The sequence below is a fragment of the Giraffa tippelskirchi genome, chromosome 12 (genome assembly GCF_054371585.1).
Source record: "Giraffa tippelskirchi isolate mGirTip1 chromosome 12, T2T-mGirTip1v1.2.pri, whole genome shotgun sequence".
NCBI lineage: Eukaryota > Metazoa > Chordata > Mammalia > Artiodactyla > Giraffidae > Giraffa > Giraffa tippelskirchi.
The window spans coordinates 99,485,559-99,498,164 of NC_137286.1; the positions used below are offsets into that span (position 1 = coordinate 99,485,559).

General features: G+C 31.8%; 1 protein-coding gene across 13 annotated transcripts in view; it reads left to right on the forward strand.

Annotated features, from left to right (window-relative positions):
- N4BP2L2 (NEDD4 binding protein 2 like 2) overlaps positions 1 to 12,606 on the forward strand; it is a 61,436-nt gene that overhangs the window by 10,555 nt on the left and 38,275 nt on the right. For 3 of the 13 annotated variants that reach the window (XM_081549221.1, XM_081549227.1, XM_081549222.1), the window contains exons 3-6: positions 382 to 506; positions 4,639 to 4,727; positions 5,115 to 5,191; positions 7,584 to 7,727. The exons of 1 other annotated variant lie outside the window; for it this stretch is intronic. In XM_081549221.1, the coding sequence (XP_081405347.1) occupies positions 382 to 506; positions 4,639 to 4,727; positions 5,115 to 5,191; positions 7,584 to 7,727 (435 nt within the window). The remainder of the gene's footprint in view (positions 1 to 381; positions 507 to 4,638; positions 4,728 to 5,114; positions 5,192 to 7,583; positions 7,728 to 12,606) is intronic. 9 more of the 13 variants (XM_081549225.1, XM_081549226.1, XM_081549230.1 and 6 more) reach the window with 6 other exon arrangements.

The window sequence follows — 12,606 nt, forward strand, 5'->3', positions numbered from 1 at the left end:
CAGATGACTTGCTTCCTTAAGCTTGCTTGTCTTAGGTTACCTATTTCGTTAAATTTAGGCAATTTTAGACACTGAATACAAATTCACTAAAGTTAAAACATGGATAGTTGACATCATTTTGAAATTGAAGAGTGTTTTTAAAAGTTGCAATATAGAAGCCACTTTAAAAAGTTTTTATTACTGGCTATTATGATGTAGATTTAAGTGTGAAGTGATATTTGAAATCTGAAAGCTTTTTAAGGTTCAACTCCTGTCCTGTTCTGCCTGCAATATATTTACAAATATGTACCAGATATTCATTTAATAATCTTTCCTATGTGGCTTATTTCTGATGGTTATAGATTTTATAAATGGCACCTTTATGATTTCTTTTATTAACAGAATTCTGCTTGGTCAGAGTCGTGATGGCATTGTGTTCAGCACTGATGACTATTTTCACCGTCAAGATGGGTACAGGTATAATGTTAATCAACTTGGTGATGCCCATGACTGGAACCAGAACAGAGGTTTGTTTTGGGCCAAGTCTCCTGGGATAGAATATTTAACTAGGAGTCACAATACCTGAGTTTTTATTCTTGACTTTTTTTTTCTTTTTTTGTTAACTTTTTACCAGCTGGCTGACTGACAAGCCATCGAAAGAGCTTTGAGACCCAATTTTTCATCTCTTAGAAGCAGTGATAATTATACTTGCTGTACCTGATTGAGGTTGTGAAAATCAGAGAATGTAGTTAGAATATTTTTTAAACTGTAAATAGTGTACATAAGCCAGTACAATAGAGGTATAGGATGTTTTGATATACTGCTTTATACCTCATGAACAAATTCAGAAAACCTCTGATATTTTTGTTATGTGTTACCAAAAGTTATTTCCTCGAGTAATGCTAATATTTTCTAAGGCTTAATGTCCATGAATATTAAACGTTTTTTTCACTGATACAAAAAAATTAGTTAATATACTTTTTAGAGGCACATGGGTCAATTTGTTTAATTTTGGAATAGTAGTTATTAACCTTGGCTGCACATTTGAATCACTTGGGGAATTTTTTATTTTTTTTTTTAACTCATGCCCAATTATTAGCCTCAGAAATTCTGGTTTAGTCAGTCTGATGTGCTTGCGTGCTTATTCACTTCAGTCATGTCCAGTTCTTTACGACCCTATGGACTGCCAGGCTCCTCTGTATGTGAGATTTTCCAGGCAAGAATGCTGGAATGGATTGCCACGTCCTTCTTCAGAGGATCTTCCTGACTTGAGGATCGAACCTGCGTCTTCCCAGGTTCCTGTATTGCAGGCGGATTCTTTACCACTGAGCCATTGGGGAAGCCCCTAGTTGGTCTGGAGTGGATCTAAACATTGGTGGTTTTTTTGGAAAGTTTCCTAGATATTCTAATGTTACAGTCAGAATTGAAAACTGTTAATCTAGAACTGTGTAGGTACATGCTTATATTATAATTTGATTTCTTTTTTAAAAAATTAAGAATGCATTGATGATGAAATATTATTTAAACCTGGAGTAGAGAGATTACAGTGAACAGCCTATTTACTTCCTTGTGGTAGTCATTTAACTTGTAGGATTTATTTGGTTCAACCTCTTTTTCTTTGTAAGTAAATGGTTGTCCCATTTTTAGTGATGCTAAGATCAGTAGCTTCAGAGGGACAGTTTGCTCCCTGTTTTATTCAAGAATGGTTTCCTTAATCAGTTATTTCATTAAAGTTGCAAAATGATTTTCTAGGTCTGTGGTTCCTTCTGTGTTCAGTGGCTAGAATTCTTCTGTAATGGGGAACGTCCTCTTACCTAGAACTAGCAACTAGTGTTACCCTAAAGTACAGTATGTACAGGAAAAACAAAATGCTTTTCTTTCTAATTCTCAATTTTCAAAGTGAGGAATTTCAATGAGAATATTTTTGAATAAAAAGTTTAAATGTCACATAAGTTTGATTTTAAGACTATTTTCTAGTATCGATTCTAGGATTTCTCCAAATGTTTATTTTAGAAAAAAAATTTTTTTTAATTAATTCTTTTTTATTTTTTAAAATGTTGCAGTGTTACTGCCCAAGTCAAATAAGGGTGATACTGGAAGTTCCCCAAAATGCTTAGAGTTATTGGCCCAGAGTTATTGGCCCAGAGGAATAAAAGTAGATGATAAGGGGAATGAGGCAGTATATCTTTGGTGAACTGGAAAGTTTGTTTGTGTGGGACATTTTTTTTCTTTCTGCAATATTAGACTATTTCATTAAAATGTTTGTGCCGTGTGAATTATACTTGCTGAACATATTGGTGTCTAGATAAATGACTGGTTTTATTAGTATGGTAAGTGTAGACTTTTCCAAGGTAGTTTTTTAACCCTTGTCAAGGTAATGATAACTAGCAATCACTAGACATTTTGAAAGTTGTGAGCATTACGTTTAATTTACAAACATTTATTGAATACTTTTAAGTGCTAGTCATTATTCTGGGAATATCAGTCTGCCTCATGTTTATTAGAAGAATCTAAATTCATCTTTAACTGCTTATAAATTTAAAATATCTCCAAGATGTCGTTATTCTCTTTCTTAGAGTATGGTAGTTAATTTGTTTGAGGAAATGTCTCTCTTTATTTGAGTATTCAAACATTGTTTACTTAGGACCTTTATTTTCCTGGAGTGCACTGGAATGTGGTATTGGATGATAATTATTCATGGAAAGAGAATAATATCCCCATGCCTGCAAATCAGAGATTTATTTGGTTAATAAGCTCCTTTTGTAGAACATGACTCCTTAGAGGTGTAAGCCTGTCTATCAGACGTTAGGAGAATTACTTTATGTACTTTCTTTCTTTTTTTTTTTTATATAAATTTATTTATTTTAGTTGGGGGCTAATTACTTTACAATATTGTCTCCAGTTAACTTCCATTCAGTTTTACTTTAGCCATGTGCTTTTGAAGCTTTTTATTATGTACAGGAGAATTACTTTAATACTTTTTTTAAAAATGAAAGTATGATCACTGTTTGGGGTGAAGCAGTAGGAATTGATAGCATCTTGGTATCCTGTTTGTGACCCAAGTTGTAACTTTCTTTTAATACTTAGAGACATCTTCTCCCAAATATATATTTACATTCCACATTAGTCATTATTTCTTAACCTTTAAAATTCTATCTTCCCTTAGACATCTGTATAAATGTTTTCATTATGTGGAACTTAGTGGTTTGAATTCTAAATCCCAGCAAAACTTACATATCATTGCATTTTGCCTCAGCCTTTTAAATTTTATAGTGGGGAGAAGGAAATGGCAACCCACTCCAGTATTCTTGCCTGGGAAATCCCATGGACAGAGGAGCCTGGCGGGCTATAGTCCATAGGGTCTCAAAAGAGTTGGACATGACTTAGCCACTAAACAACAACCACCATCCATCCATAGTCCCACCTGTTAGAGGTAATTTGTGTTACTCTTCTGGAGTGATGCTAAATAATCTGTTTGTTAGCATGTAAATTCAAAGCACTAACTGATTTGCTCTTGGAGCATCTGAAGCTTCCAGTCTGAGGGATTCTCAGGTTTCTCTAGGAAGAGGCATGATACATGAATCTGGAATGACAACAGCCAAGTCAAGAGGTCCCCCAAGGGCCACGGTCAGAGGGGTCAGAACCATGAGAGGGCGATCCTTGAGCAGACGCCCAGGATGGAGACAGAGCCAAAGGGTGGACACCACCCCTCCCCCAGCTGTGGCCACTGCAGGAAGGTTCTGAGAGTCACAGGTCTACTAGCCTCCTCCCTATCCAAGTGACTGCTTTTCTACTGCTTTCTATGAGAACAGTCTTAAATGGAGTCTCTGTTTCATAAACGATGGAACTCTGTAAAAAAAATAAAATAAATTTTATAGTGGGCTCTTAATTGTCTGCCTGTCATTAACAGGAATCACTGTGGAATAATTCTCACCTCATGTGGGAATCAGCGGCATAGGGATAGGGAGATATAGTTTGAAAAGTTCTGTTGTAGCTCAGCTCCCAATTTCAGAAATCGTTGTCCTAAGTAATATCCACAAAGTCAGTTGAACCGTGGAATTTAGCTGCTTAGGATGTAAGTAGTGATAAATCCATAGCACTTTTTTCTTTTTTTAACCTAAGTCTTATTTCAAAAGCATTATTGGTAATTTTACCTGTAGAAGACAACTTTTGGTGTCTTAGTAACTTTCCACATCTTTATATTTTGCGCAAAATGAAATCAGTTACATATTATCTTGTAAATTGCCATTTTCTGTTAAAAATCTCCATCTTTCCACTTCATTAAATGTTTGTCTCTTTTCATACTCAGACCATATTCAGATGTAACTTGTCCCTACATTTTCTGTAAATGAAAGCTCTAGACTGAAGTCTTCGTTAGCTGTAAGTTCAACAGAATATTTCCCCCAAAATGTCCTTTACAGCTAGTTTTTCAAAACCAGCATTCGGTCTGAAGAAAACCCATTACATGTGTTTATGTCTCTTGATTCCACTTAATTTAGCAGAGTCCTTTTATTTCCATGCACTGACTCTAGAGATTGAACAGTTTTGGTTTTAAGTACAGGGCTGTAGAAAATTTCTTAATGAATGTTTAAATTTTATTTTATATATTTTTATCTAATAGTTATGTTTTTTGTTTTTTTAATTTATTTTTTATTTCAGCAAAGCAAGCTATCAATCAGGGGAGATCACCAGTCATAATAGACAACACTAATACACAAGCTTGGGAAATGAAACCATATGTGGAAATGGTAAATATGAGATATGAGAGAGTTTTTCTGTTCTTTTCAGTTTTTTTCATATTCTGAAATTTCAGTTACTTTGATGTTTACTATTAAAACATTTGTCCTTGTTCTCTAAAGAGGTGTGTCCATATGCTTAATTTTTAAAAAATTGAGAATGTTGCTTATTAAGCAATATGTCCATCTTGTTAGTTTTGCCTGGACTTGAGAATAGTGATTGGAATTTGACTGTTAAGTGGCCTTAAAATTTTTATAAACCATATTATTTTAAAGGTAAATTTTTCTTGGTTGAGCAAATTTAGAAGTATTGTCTAAGTGAAATTTGTATCTGTCTTCCATCTTTTTACTTTAAGAAGTATTCTCTGGGTTTTTGTTTTCTTCCTTTCTTTTGTGTAGGCCATAGGAAAAGGCTACAGAGTAGAGTTTCATGAACCTGAAACTTGGTGGAAATTTGATCCTGAAGAATTAGAAAAGTAAGGCACTCAAAATTTTTTAATCCCTTATCTTTTTTTTCCTTCTTTTCTCCTTTATATGATCAATTTCTTTACTAGCTTTTGTTTGTTAAATCTTTGATACCTGTGAATAGGGACGACTACTACTACTACTCACCTTCTATTAAGAGGAGCATTGACTTAAATGCAACGTGTTTGAGGCTCTTTGCAGTATTAAATTTCCTTAAGTGTTCCTTGTTAAGTGTGTTTGTTACTTTTTCTTACGTGACTTTCTGCATTGGTTCCCAGTTTATTGAATACTAGTGGAGATCCAGAAAACCGAGAGAAAAGCTAGGACTTTCCCTTCTGCTTTTTAGCTAGGCCACTTCTCTGCATTGCCTTTCCAACTTCATCTCTTTCCCATTTTAGATCCCATCACCTTTTTACCTGATGCTTTTCTCTGTCCGCCTTTTCCATCTTTACTGCAACATATCCATTATCCCATAGCCAAGATCCAGGGAATCAATGTGTTTAAGAATTCAGATTTTTTTTTTTTTTTTTTTAATTTTAGAAAGGTAATATAGAGCCTGTTAATTGTTAGCACTCTTAGCAGAGTTTGGGGCAGCATGGCATAATCAAACATCTCAGTATTTCTGCAGCAGATTGTGAATCTTCATTCTATGCAGATGAGAAAAATTTACATGGGTTAATGTTAGTTCTGAGTAGATCATGCTGCCATATGAATACAGGCATGGTTAGACTTTGCTTCTATATGGGTCAACAGAAAACTGAATTTGCAGAGTATTTTAGATTTCAGGATTTGTGAGGGATTGTGGTCTTGTATTAGTTTCAACCCTGATCTTCCATTTGTGTTTACCTTTATCCATTTCCCCTGGTTTTCCTGACTGTAAATCATTTTTCCTTTCTTCATTTTCACTCCTCCCACCCCATCTTTGGTGACAACTTTTAACTCACATACCTTACAATTTACCCATTAAAAGTGTACAATTCAGTGGTTTTCAGTATATTCACAGAGTTGTGCAACCATCACCTCTCTTTTTAAGACCATTGTTTCCCTCTTCCTGCTTAAAACTGTTATTCTGTGTATTGTGTTCAACTAATTTCTTTCTTCCTTGCCTTTCATTCCTTTTGTATCTTTTGAATTTTTATTCCTTTGGTTATCTTTCTTTCCCTTTCTAATTTACATGCCAAATCAAATTTATGAAGAGTTAAACTGATATTATTAATATCTGGTATTCTTTGCCTGCCCTCTGTGTGATTATTGCTCCTCAGGTAGAAGAGAGTTTAAAAACTAAAGATACTTAGCTTATATTGAATAAGTGAGTTAATGAAATTGTTATACAGTTAGGCTTTATTTGCATTTGAGACCATTGAAACTTATTATAATTCTTAATATAAAATAACTTTACAAAATAAAGTCAGTTTAGCTGCTGTCTAGTTTGACCGATTTTTATGCCTTTTTATCTGGGAAGATGAGTTAACTTTAGTAAGTCTAGAACTTAATAAATGTGAAATATGTTCTGTGTTTTGCCATGTCCAACTCAAGTTACAGAAAACTACAAGGGTTAAATTATTAAAAAAAAATTTTTGAGAGACAAGAATAATTCGTAAACCACTCTGTTGTCAAAATTAAACTCACAGAAAAGTACATAAAATATAAACATGTAGCTTAACAAATTTCTTATAAATCAGATATTCATTTAACTATTACTCGTGTCATGAGAGCTTTACTAACACTTTAGAAGTTTTTTGAATTCCTTTTCCCAATAACAGTTCCCTAAAATTACTTCTTTGCTGTTCCTTAAAGCTTTTTTTTTTTTTTGCTTTTTAAAAAAATCCTTCACTTTAGCACCATAGTTAAATTTTTTTCAAAGTTTATATATTAATAAATAGAGTTACACAGTATATAGTCATTGTCTCTAATTTCTTTCATTCAATACTATGTGAGATATGTAAAAATTGTATCTCTAATAGTCTGGTGTTGATAATAAATTTTTTAAATGCAGGGGTGTTAAAAATAACTTTTACAAGTTATACATATTTTATATTGATTTTTGTAAGTCTTAGAAACCCACTCAATTCTTCTGTAATTCTCAAAACAGTGTTGCATAATCTTTTTATTTTGTTGTTTAAAAGTTGGGGGTCATTAACTCAGTGGTTCAGTGAATCAGTTAAGTCTATGTGAAGAAAGTATAATCATTTAACATTTTGCTGTGATTTATGGTATTGTAAGCCTTTTTAATATATTGTTTAAAACTGAGAGAGCCCTTTTTTAAAAATAAAATATGAGGTGTATCTTCTAGTATTTATTTGCAAAACGTAATTTAGACTCTATTCTGCTCTATTACTCTAAAATAGGTTAATCCTATACATTCTTAAAAAATAGAATTAAAATCCTTTTCTTTTTTGGTAGGAGGAATAAACATGGTGTGTCTCGAAAGAAGATTGCTCAGATGTTGGATCGTTACGAATATCAAATGTCCATCTCTATTGTAATGAATTCAGTGGAACCGCCACACAAAAGCCCACAAAGACCTCCTTCACAGGAGAGACAGAGGTGGGGAGGCTCTCTAGGCTCACATAATGAAGTCTGTGTTACAAATAATCATTAAGTTGGCTATTTTCAGCTAACTCATTTGTTGCTTGCCCTTAAAAAAATTAGTGAGCCTGTCTTGAAACTTAAGTAATTTCAGATTTTAAAAAAAGACTACGTTGCCTCACAAAAGATGTTCCCAGCAAGTTGTTTAAATTCTGAAGTGTAAATAAAAATTATATAAATTGTATTTTAAATGTTTTTATAATCTTTTGTTGTAATATTTTTGGTTATTATGAAGACCCCTGAGTAGAGTGGGTAGGAACCAGAATGTTTTTCTATAATTGAATTTTAAACTGATTTTATCTTTTATACATGTCAGACAGTTTTATAGTTCATACCTAAATTCAACTTTTCATAAAACTAGAGTATTTTTCTTTGACTATCTTAAATATATAAGAAATACTAACTTGTTACAGGCACCTTTAGTTGATTCCTCTATTCATAATACAGGTAAAATTATGTTTTTCTGCAAATTCATCTTTGTAAAAAAGTATTTCTAATTAATAGTATTTCTGTAATTAAAAGTATTTCTAATTAGTATTTCTGTAATTAGCATATCACTTACTAAACCAGAATTCTCTGTCAAATGCCAATACAGTAGGTATGTCAGTCACCAGGGGTTTTTTCTCTGTAATTTACGTTTTCATCACCCTTCTTAAGCCATTCCCTGTCTCCCCATACTCCCCAATTCTGGAATGAAAAACAGGGCAATCACTATATAATTTACAAAAGCTCTTCATGTTATCCTGATAATATATCACTTTTTCTCTATTTAAATTAACACTGTATAATTCTAGTGTAAAAAATATTTTAGGCAGCTCCTTAGCATTAATTGTAGGAAGATTTGTCCTCTGGAATGTTTTACTTCTCCAGGTTTTAGCTTTTCTTTAAGGACAACTGTGTATCTCACTTTATCATTTTTGTTAGATTGTGTTCCATCACTTAAAATTTTAAAACTGAGATGGAATTCATTTCAGAGATCTTGGGCAATTCATCCTAATTTTGCTTTGATCTTGGGCAATTCATCCTAATTTTGCTTTGATTTATCCATTTTTAGGGGAAAAAAAAACAAGCTAATTACAGCTGTTGAAAATTTTTTATGTGTTTTACATGGTAATAGTTCATGTCCTTTAAGTCTTCGTTCTCCTAAACCAGCCTATCCTAAATCCTATAGTAATTTTTTCTTTAATTTTATTTTACATGGAGTATAGTTAATTAACAGTGTTGTTTGTGGTAGTTACAGGTGTAGAGCAAAGTGGTGAATCCCATAATCTTCTGATGTTGTTTTAAAACTTTTTAGTGTGTGTTTTTCAACTTTAAATGTTCTCTCACATCTTTATATTACTTTTTAACTAATATTAAATTATTGAGTAATACTAATTGCAAGGCTCAAAACTAAACATGGTACTTTTAACAAGGTCTTTATTACATTGCCTTTAATGAGATAATATGATTTTTATTTGTAGTCTCCAGTGCTGTTTACATTTAAATGAGTATTACTGTATTTTTTTTAACACATATGTATGTTTGTATATATTTGTTCATCCTAACTATGATATGGTAGAAATATACTAACTCATGTTTTATGTATAAATGTGTATACAATTATAAATGTACATGTTTCCTTTATTCACTATTTTCATAATTCTTTTGTTTCAGAGTAGTACTTCCTGGTATTTGGGCTTGCTTTTCCCAGCATTTTATTATGTAAATTGACATTTTGAAATTGAAAAGAAGGATTTAATTTTGGGACAGGTGAAACAACTGATAGGTATCTATTGTATGTTCCTTTCCCTTTGTCCTTATAAAACTTTATTTAGAAGTAATAGTACCATATAGGTTTTGAACAGCAGCCAGATTTATTTCGAGGATCTAGAGAATTGCCTTTGGAAGATACAAATGATGAAGCAACTTGTTCATAATAGTAAGTCTATAAAATAAATTTCCAGATTTTATTACAGATTAAATGTCATCTAATATTTCTGAGTACTAAAGAGATTGTTAATCATTACCAAATGTTTTTAAAAGTTATAAATGTTTACTGAGGCGAGGAGGTAACATTCTAGAAGATGTTTTTGTTGGGGCTTTTTGTATTTTTTTTGTTTGTGTTTTGGCCACAGTACTTGGTATGTAGGATCTCAGTTCCTTGACCAGGGATCGAACCTGCGCCCCCTGCATTGCAAACATGGAGTCTTAACCACTTAACCACCAGGGAAGTCCCTAATTTTTTTTTTTTTTAAGACAGTAAATTAAAAGTTCCCCCAAGCATTCTAACTACTGTTATTTTTTACTTTTGAACAGTAACAGAACAGAGAAATGAATATGCAGTAAAAGATGAAATTCACCAATTAAAAGTTTTTTTCATCCAAGTTTTTCCTTCTATTCAGACATTTTTTTAAAAAATTTAGATATATTCCTAATGGACTAGCTCCCTCTGCTGCTTCCTGCCATTCTAAGTTGGTCTCCATCACAAAGAAAAAAATGGGCATTACTCATCATATTTAACTAAGGTGAACATTTTAGTTAAACAGAATATAGATTCTAGTCTGGTTCAGAAAGATTCTTTTTTCATAGACTTGGTGTAAAAATCACTTCTCCTTTTTGAAAAGTATGTTTATAGTTTTCTATATGTCAATACTGCCAATAAAAATAATTGTGTAGTAATTAAGTTGAACTTTTGATGCTTTTTAAATTGATCTTTCATTATTCACTTTCCTAAAAGAAAATATTAGCTTTTTAATATGTGTTTTAAAGTAAAATAGTTTACAGAAGATTGCGTTGTGTTTTGTTGATGGTATGATAGGGTGGATTTAACTATTTGAAGTTTGCGTGTTTCTTACCTAATTAATATAGGTTATGAAATTTTCCAGTTTTATATTTAGGTAAGTTTTGAAAGAATTTATGATATCAAAGGATATAAAATATTTGTTTCAACCATAATTGAGTTTTTGTTATCGTGGAAACGTCTGATTTTCTGAGCCTGGTTTTCTAAGTATTTTCAAAGAAAATTGGTGATGTTCTCTTTGGAAAATGTTGAAGAAATGTGTTTGTTCATGTATTAGTACCTTGATGAGATAGGTGTCCTAGGGTTTATTGAAGTATCATGTAGTAGAGTAACATAAATGCAGTAACTGAGGATTCAGTTATTAGGGCTGGAGTGTATGTTTGTCTATAACCCTTTATAGAGTAATGCCTCTTAGTCTAGAATCATAACAAAATACAATATTACTTAGTTTTGTTACAATGACCATTCAAAATAAACATTGGAAGGCAGCAGAACAGCAGATCATTAGTGTGTTTTAGAGTTAAATTTTGTACATTACAATTTATAAATAAAATTTTTTTCTCATTAAAATTGTTAGCTGTAATTTTTGTGAAAGGAAAGATATTAAGGGATTAATGGATATCTTCTTTGGTAATGGTTTTCTTTCTCTTTGAGGTAAAATAAGATTTGCATATTTTATTTTATTTTTAAAATTAAGGTATTATTAAAGCAATTGGTTTCCCTGCATGTAATGCCAGATTGTTTTCCTTAAAATATCCTAAGGATGGCAAGAAGTGGTATTCAGTGAGTTTGTTGAAGTAGATTCTGAAAGGAGTAATTAGTGATTGTCTTGTGTGTGTTTTTTATTCCTTTTTTTTCTTTGCTGAGCAGCATTTAAATTAATTAAATTCAGTTGATTCAAATTGCCAAAGTCTTAAGTCTAAACAATTTTCAGTTTTGCATGGCTGTAAATTTCAGAGCAAATCTTGAAAAGTTTATAATTACGATTTTTGCAACTAAAATTAGAAAACTTAGATGCAGTATCTTTATATAGATTGTACTGAATAGCCTAATTTTTGTAATAGAATATACAATTTTGAATGTATCACCTATGGAAATTCTCAATACAGTATTGCTATCAATTTACACACAGAAACAAGGAGAAAGAGTAGCATAAAAATCTCTGAAAAGGGATCCTCAGAGAAAAAATGAGTTATTTTTGAAGCTAGAACTGTGTCAATTTGGAGAGTTTTGGCTTTTTGTTATCTTTAATAGAAGTTTATTTTGGTCAGTTAGATTAGAAATAATATTTTTCTTCCCTTTCCTCCTAACAAATTTTATTCTCTGAATGATAACCCTGTCTCATTCCAGGTGTAAAAATTGCAGTCATTACAATGCACTTCCCAGCATGAAGTCCATTAACTTTAATAAGCTGTCTTAAGTGTGTAAAAAATAAACTGTTCTATCTAACATGGACACAACCATACTCTAACCCCTAATCTTAGAACTAAATATAGTCACATTACCAAAGCATTGTCTCTACTTTGGAAATGACTGAAGACTTAATTGGTGTTGTGCAGTTGTTAATATTTCTGTGTTTTTTTTTTTTTTCAATTAAACTGTTTATAAATTAATGGGAAGATGGAGAGATTTTGAGACGGCCTATTGGGCTTTTGCCTTTCAATTTTATTATAGGTAACTAAGGGGAAAAAAGTAAGAATAATGTGTTCATTCATGGCTAAAATTGTGTTCAAGTTCAGTACAGTCTATTAAAATACACTTTATTTGGATTATTTTTGTTTTGCAGTTTCATCTGTATCCTCAGATAGGACATGTAAAGATAAAGTTTTACCTTATAACAATAATTATAATAATTGTACAACTTTGTTAACTGTCTCTTCAACTGTAGTTCTGGACTCTTCAGTCTTTTTAGTATATCAAAATGAAAGAAAATTTGATTTGGAAGAGGATCATGAGTTCTTTATTTTTTTTTCTTTTCAGAAAAAATAAAAATTTTTTCTTTTTTCTTCTTAATAGTAAGAGAAATCATGTTTCTTTCATAGTCTTTTCCTATAC